Below are 11917 nucleotides of genomic sequence, written 5' to 3'. Positions count from 1 at the left end.
GTCGTCAGCTCCCCGCTATGCCTCTGGGCGCGGACCGACCCCGATCTGGGCACTGGCCTGACGGGCAAGACCACCGCCGGGTCCCCAAACCCGGCCACTGCCACCTCAGCGCAGCCAGGACAGCCGCAGCTCAGCACGGAATTTGCCAATGCCAACGTCACCGGCAGGCGCCACGCTCGCCCCGGCGCAGGAAGATGACACACACCAATCCAAGCCCGAGAGCGGGAAAAGGGCGCGCAGATGGAGATCTCGGCTCTAGAGCCACCATGCTTGGAGTGGCGGAAGGGGCCACGCCTCCTCCTGCCTCTCCCAGGCGCGCAGGGAGGCGGCGAAGGGCGAACAGCCTCGTGGCGAGCTTCGAGAAGCCTTAGAGTTCCTGTCTCGATTTTTAGCAGCTTTAATTCATCAACCAATACCTTTAGCCTCACTCAACATGGCGGAAAGCGTGGCCTTGTCGGAAGCGGAAGCGCTTGTAGGCTAGAGACGTCCAGCTCGAGAACTACAATTCCCATAGTCTCGCGGGGCATGCCCCTTCTGTCCGCGCATGCGCCATTGGCAGCGCCTGCTCCGTCGCGCGCGCGGCGGCTTGTGTTGGCGAGGCCGGAAAACGCAGCGCTTGCCTGCAACATGGCGGCTGTGCTGCAGCAGGTCCTGGAGCGGGCCGAGCTCACCAAGCTGCCCAAGCCGGTGCAAGGGAAATTGGAGCGCTTCCTAGCCGATCAGCAGAGCGAGATCGACGGGCTCCGAGCCAGGCATGAGCGCTTCAAGGTGGACAGCGGTGAGTCTGGGGAGGGGGGAGGCGGGAAGGACAGGAGCGGAGGTGAGGGGGCAGTGGGACCGGGACAGGCCTATAGCAGCTCCGCTGCCCAGGGGCTGAGCTGCCCAAAGGCTCATCCCGGTGCTCGGGCAGTGGCAACGGGCCGGTAGCTCGGCTGCAGATGGGCGGCCTGGGGTCCGGCGCCCCCTCCTCCGACGCTTTTGCAATGTCGCGGGCTCCTGTGGTGAAAGGAGGGAGGGAGAGCTGGGCCTGGCGGGTTGCTGTTGTCTTGGAATCGCTTTCAAGGGGTGTTCTTGGCCCTGTGGAATGAGTGCTTGCATCCCTAGCCTGGGAGGGGGCCGTGAGATGGGGAACGTGTTTCTTGACCTGATCTGGTTTTGTCTCTTACTTTCTCTTAGAGGAGTCTGATACTTTGTTTGGGTTTTTTAAACGACTTTCAGGGTTTATACTGCATTCAAAATGGTCTTAAATAAGATCTTTGATCAGGGTTTTAAAAAGAATTGATAAGCTTCAATCCGATTTGTTTTTTGTTTTGGACGAGAAATAATGATTTGTTGACCCAACTCTTAATAGCCTTAAGTATACACTTACTCTGTTAAATTCTATGTTGAAGACCATGAGCCTTCCCTAAAATGCTTCCACTGGAGTCAACATTCTTATATTGATTTGGAGGCTACTTAGTCACAGAAAAACAATACCAGTAGAGAACTGAAGCAGAACTGAGAAAAGTTTGTAGATGAGCGTAAGCTCTGGGCAGGGTTGATGAGTGAATTTATTGGGTGGGTGACATACTTCTGACATAAATTTTATCACCACCTTTCCTTCAAACATTCTGTCTCTTTAATGATAAAAATCTTGCTGAGGTCAAAGGGTAGTGTAAATGAAGGTAACCCATTGATTTTTATCAGATTAGTCTATTTCAGGTCCCTTTTTTCTCATATGCAACTAGAGAAGAAGCAATACTTGAAATTGTGAGATCAGGCAGCCTGATCTAGTTGAGGATACCCCTGCTTACTGCAGAGGGAGTTGGACTAGATGACCTTTGGAGGTCCCTTCCAACCCAGACTATTCTATGAGTCTGTGATAGGAAGCAGAAGAGAAATAAGAATCCTTTGGTACTTTCTTAGAAGCTGACTATACCTGAGAGAGAAATTAGTTCTTCTTTTATTATTTTAGTGCTAAGTTCTATGACACAGTTACTATTTCAGATAACCAAAATTCAGATCTAATTATTTTTTTCAGTGCTATGGGATATGCAGCATAGAGTACAAGAATTCATTTTAAGTGGTCTTTATTAAAATTTTTCTACATCAAATCCTATGATAGCTGGGCTGTGTTTTAAGTTAATGAGACCACATTGCATAATTGTGCTGACATAGCATTCTCTAGCTCCATCAAATATGTTAAAGAACTAATAAAATTTTAAAAAGTAGACTGTTACTCTGTGGATCATTTCTGGAAATACATTACAGAATCCCAGCATGCTGGAGGTTAGAAGGGGACCTCTGGGGATCATCTAGTCCAACCCGTCTGCCAGTCCAGGGTCACCCAGAGCATGGATCCCAATGTCTGGGTGGGTTTGGAATTGCTCCAGAGAAGGAGATTCCACAACCACTCTGGGCAGCCTGGTCCAGGACTCCTCACAGCAAATAAGTTTCTCCTCGTGTTCAGATGGAACCTCTGGCTTCCAGTTTGTGCTTGTCACTCCTTGCCCTGTTACTGAACATGACTGAAAAGAATCTGGCCCCATCCTCTTGCCCCTACCCTATAGCTCTTGCTGAGCATTAATCAGATTCCCCTCTCAGGCTGCTCTTTTCTGGGCTAAACAGCTCCAGGTCTCTCAGCCTTCTCACAGAGATGCTCCAGCTCCCTCAACATCTTTGTAGTATCTGCTCATCTCCCTCTAGTAGTTCCCAGTCTCTCTTGAACTGATGAGTCCAGAACTGGACACAGTACTCTATATGTGTCCTCATTAGGGCAGAGCAGAGGGGAGGCAAACCTCCCACAGCCTGCTGGCCACACTCTTCTGAATACAACCCAGGTGACCATTGGCCTTCTCCGCTATGAGGACGCATTGCTGGCTCCTGGTAAACTTGTTAACTACCAGAAATCCCAGGTCCTTCTCTGCAGTGCTAATTCCTGTGCTTACAAAATATATTAAACCATGGTAATTCAATGCAGAAATGTGGTTTTGCCTTCAGAAATACTTTTCCCCTTCAGTGTCTACTGCAGTCCTATTATTTTTAGACTTCTTTTTGATAGATACTTTAATAAAGTTGTCCATTAATGAGGATCATTAAAAGATGAGAAAGAAAAAGTAATGTTTATAAAGTGAAGCTGAGGTAAAATTTTTGTTTTGCAGAGCAACAGTACTTTGAAGTAGAAAAGCGTCTGGCTCAGAGTCAGGAGAGGCTTGTAAATGAGACACAAGAATGTCAAACTCTCCGTGAGGAGCTGAATAAACTCCGTGAGTATATCTGGGCAGGAGATTCATTCTTTAGTCCAGGCTTGTGCTGCAGTGCTTCCAGTTTTAAGTGGGAGCTGAAAATCCATCCATCAGCTACATTTGTTACTTCTGCAAGTAGAGAGATGTTTCGCTTTTGTGTTCAAGCTGGCTGGTTTTTAAGGGCATTTTTGTTTGATTTTTGTGGTAATAGCAGAGTGGGTTATGTCTTGATCTTCGCTATAAACACCTTGGATCTATGGATTGCATTAGCTTGCTGTAGTGCTGCCTAATCCATCCCTAATGAAGTCTTGAATTATTTTCTCCTTTTGTTGTTGTGTTAAAGGAAATTTTAGCCTTGTTTCATTGGGAGTGTGAATTTGTCATTTTGTTGCAGTGAAGATCCCTCATTCCTATTTCTTCTTTTTCAACAGATGAACAGTTGAAGTCAGTGAATGAGAAGAATAAAGAACTTGAAGCTGCTCAGGATCGTAATGCAGCCATTCAGGTACTGGAGGAACTTGCTAGTATATTGAAAGGCTCTGGTTCTGTCTCATTGCAGCAAAGAATGCAGTGTCCAGCCTGGACTGGATCAATATCAGTTCAAAGATGCACTGATGGGCATACAGAAAGCTGATCACACTTTTTTATTGCTCTTTTGCATTTTTTTCCAGAGCCATCTAAGTAGAGAAAAAGAAGAACTGGAAGCTGAAAAGAGAGATTTGGTTCGGACGAGTGAAAGACGCTCTCAGGAAGTTGAACATTTAAACGGTACAGACAGGACATATTAACTAAATACTTCATGTAATTATGCTAAATAAGAGATGGTTGAATAGCTAATCTGGTGTGGAGTATCCAGTTGTAGCATCAGGCAGCATCAAGGAAGGGATGAGCAGGAAAAAGCATTCAGAGAAAAAGAAACCAGGCAGGAAATTACTCGCAAGTAGCAGAAAAACCCCAGCAGTTTAATGCTTGGTGTTGTAGATCTAAACCCACACATTATCCAATATCTTACTGCACAAGACACCATTGCATACATCTTATCTTGCCTGTTCTCATTCCTTGCAATTTAGTTGACCTAATTCAAACTGTATGTACTGTAACTAGAGTATACTATACCATAAGTAAAAATATACAGTGAGCTATTTTTCACACTGATTTCCCTCCTCCAGAGGATGTTAAACGGCTGAATGAAAAGCTTACAGAAGCAAACACGGAAAAGGTGAAACTTCAGTTGAAGTTAGATGAACTTCAAACATCAGATGTTTCCATGAAGGTGAGTAGTACTTTTTGTGGTAGTACATGTTCATTTGCGAAGTAGTTGTTGTTTACACATTACGTCATCATCATTTTGTTATTACTGACATTGAAAGTAGGTCAAGTGCACTCCTGTTAATTAAAACAAATTATTTTGTTATAAAATTGATGGCTGTATCTGGAAGTGAGACTTATAGAGGGCAAGGAGGCATCAAGTTGAGCAAGCATGTCCAAGCCTGATTGGTGGAAAGGTTACTGCTTCTAACCGTTAGGAAGAAAGTCTCTGGATCCGTGAAGGCAGGTGGAAAGGAGAAAAGAAATTTTGTGAACCTTTACTGTGTTTCTGTGGGCAGAATAAAATCCATAAGTAGGAGAAAGAGAGCAGGGAGAAAAAAGGAGGAAAACTCTGTTACCTTTATTTACTTCTTTTAAGTACATATTAATCTTGTTAATCCCAGCATGCTTGGGGGTTGGAAGGGGCCTCTAGAGATCATCTAGTCCAACCCTTCTGCTAAAGCAGGGTCACTCACAGCAGCTCGCCCAGGATCACAATGTCCAGGAGGGTTTGGAATCTCTCCAGAGAAGGAGATTCCACAACTTCTCTGGGCAGCCTGCTCTAGGTCTCCAGCACCCTCACAGCAAAGAAGTTTCTCATGTTCAGATGGAACCTCCTGGCCTCTGTTTTGTGCCTGTCTCGCTGAGTGGCAGCACAGCCTGACATTGTGTCAGCCACTTCTCCCAGCTTTGTGTCATCAACAAACTTGCTGAGGCTTCACTCTGTCCTTGCTGTTCCCCACTAACATAAACTTTGAGGAAACTCAGGTTTCAGGAAGCTGTAGTTTGAGACTGGTGAGTTAGTATTGCCAGAGTAATGAGAAACACTGCTTGTCATTAGATGCTGTTTACCAAACGAGAGCATATTTGTGCTACTCTGATCATAGTATTTTGATTAGCTGCCTTATTTTTGTTGAAACCAGCAGAGTTACACTATGCAATTTTTTTTTTAGTACCGTGAGAAAAGGTTGGAGCAAGAAAAAGAACTACTACAGAATCAAAACAACTGGCTGAACACTGAGTTGAAATCCAAAACAGATGAACTTCTGCATACTGCCAGAGAGAAAGGCAATGAAATCCTGGAGCTTAAATGCAGCCTGGAGAACAAGAAAGAGGAGGTAATGTCATTACTGAGTGCTTTTGCTGTTTCTTATAAATTATACCTCCTGTATTAAACAAAACCAAGTACTTTAAAAGTGTGTTCAAGTGAAAAAAGGTGGGTTTAGCTTTTCAACTGGAAAAACAATTAAGTGGGTGTTTTCCAAAATAAAGGGAATCGGAAAAACAGATTCATTCATGGTATTCTCATTTATACTTTGAACAGGTTTCCAGAATGGAAGAACAGGTAAACAGCTTGAAGCAGTCAAATGAAAATCTTCAGAAGCATGTGGAAGAACTTTTGAATAAACTGAAAGAGGTAAGCCAACTCAACATACATATGAAGCAGCATTACATTTGTTTCTGTGAATTAAAACCTAAAACGAGTGAATTAGAAAATGTGGAATGATCCCTCGCCCTCTCTTTAATTTACCAGGCAAAAGAGCAGCAAGCTGGTATGGAGGAAAGATTCCACAATGAACTGAATGCCCACATCAAGTTATCCAATCTGTATAAGGTGAGTCTGATTCTGTTACAAGCACAGATTGGTCTTCCTAGGGGTGAACTAGCACTAAGTGTGATACAGGCCAGTTTGGGGTTTTTTTCCCCCACAAAGTATTGATGTGGGGAAGCAACAGCCTGCAGTGTTCCAAGCTTGGGGAGGAGTGGCTGGAAAGCTGCCTGGTGGAAAAGGACCTGAGGGTGTTGGTTGTCGGCCACCTCAACCTGAGCCAGCAGTGCCTGGGTGGCCAAGGAATCCAACAGCATCGTGGCCCAGATCAGCAAGTGTGGCCAGCAGGATGAGCGCAGGGGTCATTCCCCTGTACTGGGCACTGGCAAGGCCTCACCTTGAACAGCTGAAGGAACTGCAGTTGTTCAGCCCTTATAAAGTCCTTCCCCAGCATTCCTGTAAGCCCCCTTCAGGTACTGGGAGGCTGATCTAAGGTCTCCCTGGAGCCTTCTATTCTCCAGGCTGAACAGCTCAACTCTCTCAGGCTGATTATCTCCGTGGCCTCCCCTGGACCCGTTCCATGAGTTTCCCTAAAAATACCACATTTTCAGAATTACTGGAATTGAGTGCTCAGATTTTCTGCAGAGAAAAGAGGAGCTAGGCCAGAACCAGCTACAAAGCAGCTAAAGGGAATTAATTTTATTTGGTTTTGTCTTGTCAAGTCCATGTCTGACACTTCTGACTTTTAGTCTTTTTACAAGGACTTGTGATAGGACAAGAAGAAACAGATTTAAGCTTGGAGAGGGGAGATTGAATCTGGAGATTAGGAAGAAATTCTTCCCAGTGAGGGTGGTGAGACACTGGAATAGTCTGCCCAGGGAGGTCATGGATGCCCCCTCCCTGGAGGTGTTTAGGGCCAGGCTGAATGAGGCCTTGAGCAGTCTAGTCTAGTGGGAGGTGTCCCTGTCCATGACAGAGGGGTTGATTTTTAAGGTCACTTCCAACCCAAACCGTTCTATGGGTAGTTTGTATCAAAGTGAAGCTTAATCCAAATTGTTCAGTTTAAGTGAATCTTTCAGCATTAAAAAAAAAAAACAACACAGGTTTTTTAGTCCTTTTGGGCTTTTGTTGGAAGAATGCATTTGCTATTGCTATGTGCTGAAGTGAAATTAAATGCTTCTCTTTAGAGTGCTGCTGATGACTCGGAGGCAAAGAGCAATGAACTGACTGGCGCAGTGGAAGAGCTGCACAAGCTGCTGAAGGAAGCAGGTGAAGGTAAGCTGTGAGGGAGAAATGCCAGAGCTGAGTAGTTGTGTTCCCTTGTAATTAGCTTGATGCACTGAAACATACACAGGAACATCATTTTATACCAAAGAATTTATGTGACTAGTTGAATTGACTTAGGGAGGGGGAATTGTATACCTGGCATTTTATTTTTAGTTTTGCGGAGAGGATTTTGTCAGGTATATCTTTTAGTTCCATGTTTTAGTTTCCTTTTCACTGGTGAAAGGATAGCTCATCTTTTAGCCCTGTTCTGAGCAAAGTTGATTGGCAGACATTCATGCTTCTGTCCTGCTGCTGAGTATTCCTGCCACCTTTTGCAGACCACAGATGCACAGATTGCATCAGGTTGCAAAGGACCCTGAAAGGTCGTCTTGTCCAACCCCCCTGCAGTCAGCAGGGACACCCAACTAGATCAGGCTGCTCAGGGCATCATCGAGGCTGATCATGAATGTCTCCAGGGGTGGGATCTCAACCACATCCCTGGGCAACCTGTTCTAGTATTTCACCACCTTCATGGTAAAGAGCTTCCTCCTGATAACCAACCTAAATCTCCCTTGCTCCACTTACAAGCCATTGCCCCTTGTCATATAACCACAGGCCCTCCTAAAAACAGTCCCTCTCCAGTCTTCCTGTAGGTCCCCTTCACATCTTGAAAGGTAGTTCTAAGTTCTTCGTGGAGCCTTCTCTCCAGGCTGAACAGCCCTGATTCTTTCAGCCCATCTTCACAGGATAGATGCTCCAGCCCTCTGATCATCTTTGAGGCCCTCCTCTGGACCTGCTCTGTCAGGTCTATTTCCCTCTTGCTTTGGGGGTCCCATAGCTGGTCACAGTAGTACAAGTGAGATCAGATAAAGTAAAAATCAAAGACAAATGCAGACAAATAAAACCAGGCAAATTTAGATCTCTTTAAAAGAAACAAACCATAACCCAACCAAACACAGAAACCTTGCTTGTCTGATTTAATTTTAGCTAATAAAGCAACCCAGGAGCATTTGGTTGAGGTGGAGGAGTCAAAAGCTGTAATGGAAAAAGAGCTGCAGGAGAAGATCAGTAAACTGGAAAAGGAGCTGGAGAATGCCAATGATTTGCTGTCTGCTACAAAGCGCAAAGGTAAGGAGGACACTGGGACCTGAAATACAAAGAGCCTCAGCTTCTTGGTGACTTGAATGAAAACACTAGGCTGAATTTCTGTAGGAAGTGAGTCATCTTTGGTCATTTCACATCATGGATCTTAGAAGCTTGTGTGTGTGTGTATATATATATATATATATACTCTATACATAGACCCTGAAAATGCATTTCCTCCCCAGAATACATTTCTCTTGAAACGTTTTTGAAGTTCTTTTGTTAATCTGACATAATTTTTAAAGACAGCACAGAGAAAACATGTCCTTAAGGCTGTCATGGTTTTCTGTAGAGGGTACTGGGGATGAGAAACATTTCCTATTTTCCTCTTAAAAAAAAGGGGATGGGGGAACAGAAAACAAACTTCTGTCCTTAAATTTCTGTTTAATATTAAATATTCCTCAGTATTCACTGTCCTCATCTCTGGTTTGGGGGTTTTTGTAATTGCTTACTACATGTAAAGGATTTCTAAAGGAAAGAGAAAGCAGAGCAGGGAGAAACAAAGGCATAAAGTATATTTGCTCTGTCACTATGTTAATTTAATGGAAGTAATCTTGCCCTTGTTGAACTTCATGAGGTTCCTCTGCCCAGCTCTCCAGCTTGCTCTGGTCTCTCTGAATGGCAGCACGGCCTGAAAGGGTGTCAGCCACCCCATCCAGCTTTGTTTTTTGAACCCACACTTCCTAAACTTACCTATGACCCCTTTAAGAGGTTACAATAGTGTAGTTATAATTCAGCAGTTACCAAGCACAAAGGTGTATGAAGACTGACAGAGAATACAGATGATGGGAATTACTACAGTTTTGTAATGCTAAATGCTGGAATTATGTCTTCAGGAGCCATATTGTCTGAGGAGGAGCTGGCAGCTATGTCTCCCACTGCTGCAGCGGTAGCCAAAGTAGTCAAGCCTGGGATGAAATTAACTGAGGTGAGAACAAACTCTTCAATTTCAAGGCCCTTGAAGTGCCAACTGAGATATGCCCATAACATAAGGGTGAGGGCTTTAGGTTTGTTGTAATGCCTGACTGGAGTTGAAGAGATTTTTGCCCTGCATTTGAGGCAGGCTTTCTTTTGTGATGCTAGCTTTGATACATGTGCTGTCTTAAATTTGGTTAAGATTTGTCCTTTTACCTAGAATTCTCTAGTACAACTGTGTGCAATCGATGTTTGCCATTTAAAAATTCCTGGGGATAATTGCTTTGCCATGGTATGGTCCTAAAAACACATTGTTCTGAAAGACCATCCTGTCTAGGGCTGTATAAAGTTTTACTGCTTTAAGGTATGAATAGTTTAATTACCAGGGAGTCTTTTGCAAGAGGGATGTACCAAAACCAACCCGAAAACTCTTTCCTTGCAGCTGTACAATGCGTATGTAGAAACTCAGGATCAGTTGCTTTTGGAGAAGCTAGAGAACAAGCGTATCAATAAGTACCTGGATGAAATAGTGCAAGAAGTGGAAGCCAAAGCACCAATCTTGAAGCGTCAGAGGGAAGAATTTGAGCGTTCCCAGAAAGCTGTTGCTAGTCTGTCTGCAAAGCTTGAACAAGCTATGAAGGTCAGTATCAAATCAAAGAGCGTGTCAAATGATGGCAAAGATGGATTTGTAGTTCTGTAATCCTAATGGCTGTTAATAAATGCATATGATAGATCTTGTAGTCAGCTTTCAGTGTGAAGAAATACCCTACCTTGCAGTTTATTGCATTGTGTAAAGTATTTTACAGAACCAAACTTTCAGTCTTCTATAGTGAAGGGTTAAATGTGTTGACTTGGATAGCCTGGAGAAGACTCTGAGGGGACTTTATAGCTGCTTTCCAGTACCTGAACAGAGTGTACAGGAAGGCTGGAGAGGGAATTTTCATAAGGGTGTCCAGCAACAGGGAAAGGGGGACTGGTTTTTAGGTGAGGGAGAGTAGGTTTAGACTGGATCTTAGGAAGAAGTTCTTCAGTACAAGGGTGGTGAGACTCTGAAACAGGTTGCCCAGGGAGGTTGTGGATGGTCCTTGTCGGGGTGTTCGGGGTCGGGTTGGATGAGGTCTTGAACTGCCTTGTCTAGTTGAGAAGTGTCCCTGCCCATGATAGGGGGGTTGGTCAATCTTTAGGGGGGTTGGATGATCTTTAGGGTCCCTTCCAGTGAAAGCCATTCTATGATTTTCTGAGAGAGCCAATTTCTTGGTAAACAAATACTAGTATTTGCCCAAAGAAATAACATTGGACTTCCATGTTCACTTCCCATTCATGTTGGTACACTAATGCAGCATGAAAGAAAGAGCGTGGCTTTTGATTCCTAGATACGTGGACTTTTACTGTTTTAAAGTTACACTCCAGAAGTTAAACACAATTTGATTCACAAGGTGTGGCCCAGCATAATGGCTTCTCTCTGGAAAGGAATGTGTCTGAGTTGGATTGCCATGTGTTTCTTCATGTTTGTGTGCTTGCAGGAGATCCAGCGACTGCAGGAGGATACTGATAAAGCCAACAAGCATGCCTCTCTGCTTGAAAGAGAAAACCAGAGACTGGAAATACAAGTGAAAGATCTTTCCCAGCAGGTAGAACAAATGTTGCTACAGTTAAATGTATGGTTTGCAATTTATTTATTAATATGGTGCTTGCTTGCAAGCAAGTTCTTGCTTGCAAGTTGTGTTCAGCCCCACTCTTGTAGACTTCCACTGTCACAAGAGCCTTGCTGATGTTAGGAGCTGTTCTTTAGACAATGTGCTATTGACATTTCTGCTTGCAAAATTGGAATAGTTGGAATGTTAATGGGAATAAAATTGGAAAATTAGAATAAATTTAGCTGCATAGCAATGATGCTGTTTAGGATAATATTGTTGGACATCTGACATGGGAAACACATATATATGGCCACACCTTGAATATTTGGGTCAGTTTTGAGCCACTTAATCCCAGAAGGACATTGAGGTGCTGGAGCATGTCCAGAGAAGGGCAGCGAACCTGGTGAAAGGTCTGAAGAACAGGTCCTGTGAGGAGCAGCTGAGAGAACTGGGGTTGTTTAGTCTGGAGAAGAGACAGCTAAGGGGACATCTTACTGTTCTCTACAGCTTCCTGAAAAGAAGTTGGAGCCAGGTGGGGGTTCATCTTTTCTCCCAAGGAACGAGTGACAGGATGAGAGGAGCCTCAGGTTGTGCCAGGGGAGTCTAAAGTTGGAGATTGGAAACAGTTTCTTCCCCAGAAGGGTTGTCAAGCCCTGAACCAGGCTGTCCAGGGCAATGGCAGAGTCCCCATCCCTGGAGGGGTTGTAAAGCTGTGTAGATGAGCTGAAGGACACGGCTTAGTGGTGACCTGGCTTAGTGGTGACCTGTCAGTACTCAGTTAATGGTTGGACCTGATGATCCAAAACAATTCTGTGATTCTGTGTAACTTAGATAAGGATATCCTGTGATCTGTTTGTGGAACAGATGGGGTTTCC

At 44.3% G+C, this 11917-nt stretch overlaps 1 protein-coding gene across 3 annotated transcripts in view; it reads left to right on the top strand.

Annotated features, from left to right (window-relative positions):
* The first annotated feature begins 571 nt into the window (after positions 1 to 571).
* The window catches only part of TPR (translocated promoter region, nuclear basket protein), a 42879-nt gene continuing 31533 nt past the window's right edge, over positions 572 to 11917 (top strand). For all 3 annotated transcript variants that reach the window (XM_054165695.1, XM_054165694.1, XM_009902654.2), the window contains exons 1-13: positions 572 to 778; positions 3141 to 3245; positions 3656 to 3729; positions 3896 to 3992; positions 4394 to 4497; positions 5486 to 5650; positions 5857 to 5949; positions 6067 to 6147; positions 7269 to 7356; positions 8335 to 8475; positions 9327 to 9418; positions 9848 to 10045; positions 10929 to 11036. In XM_054165695.1, coding sequence (XP_054021670.1) covers positions 628 to 778; positions 3141 to 3245; positions 3656 to 3729; positions 3896 to 3992; positions 4394 to 4497; positions 5486 to 5650; positions 5857 to 5949; positions 6067 to 6147; positions 7269 to 7356; positions 8335 to 8475; positions 9327 to 9418; positions 9848 to 10045; positions 10929 to 11036 — 1497 coding nt within the window. In that variant the 5' untranslated portion in view covers positions 572 to 627. The remainder of the gene's footprint in view (positions 779 to 3140; positions 3246 to 3655; positions 3730 to 3895; positions 3993 to 4393; positions 4498 to 5485; positions 5651 to 5856; positions 5950 to 6066; positions 6148 to 7268; positions 7357 to 8334; positions 8476 to 9326; positions 9419 to 9847; positions 10046 to 10928; positions 11037 to 11917) is intronic.

This window comes from Dryobates pubescens, chromosome 11 (assembly GCF_014839835.1).
Source record: "Dryobates pubescens isolate bDryPub1 chromosome 11, bDryPub1.pri, whole genome shotgun sequence".
Taxonomy (NCBI): Eukaryota; Metazoa; Chordata; class Aves; order Piciformes; family Picidae; genus Dryobates; species Dryobates pubescens.
The sequence above is the reverse complement of the archived record's forward strand: the minus strand, read 5'-3'. Positions and strand labels throughout refer to the sequence as shown.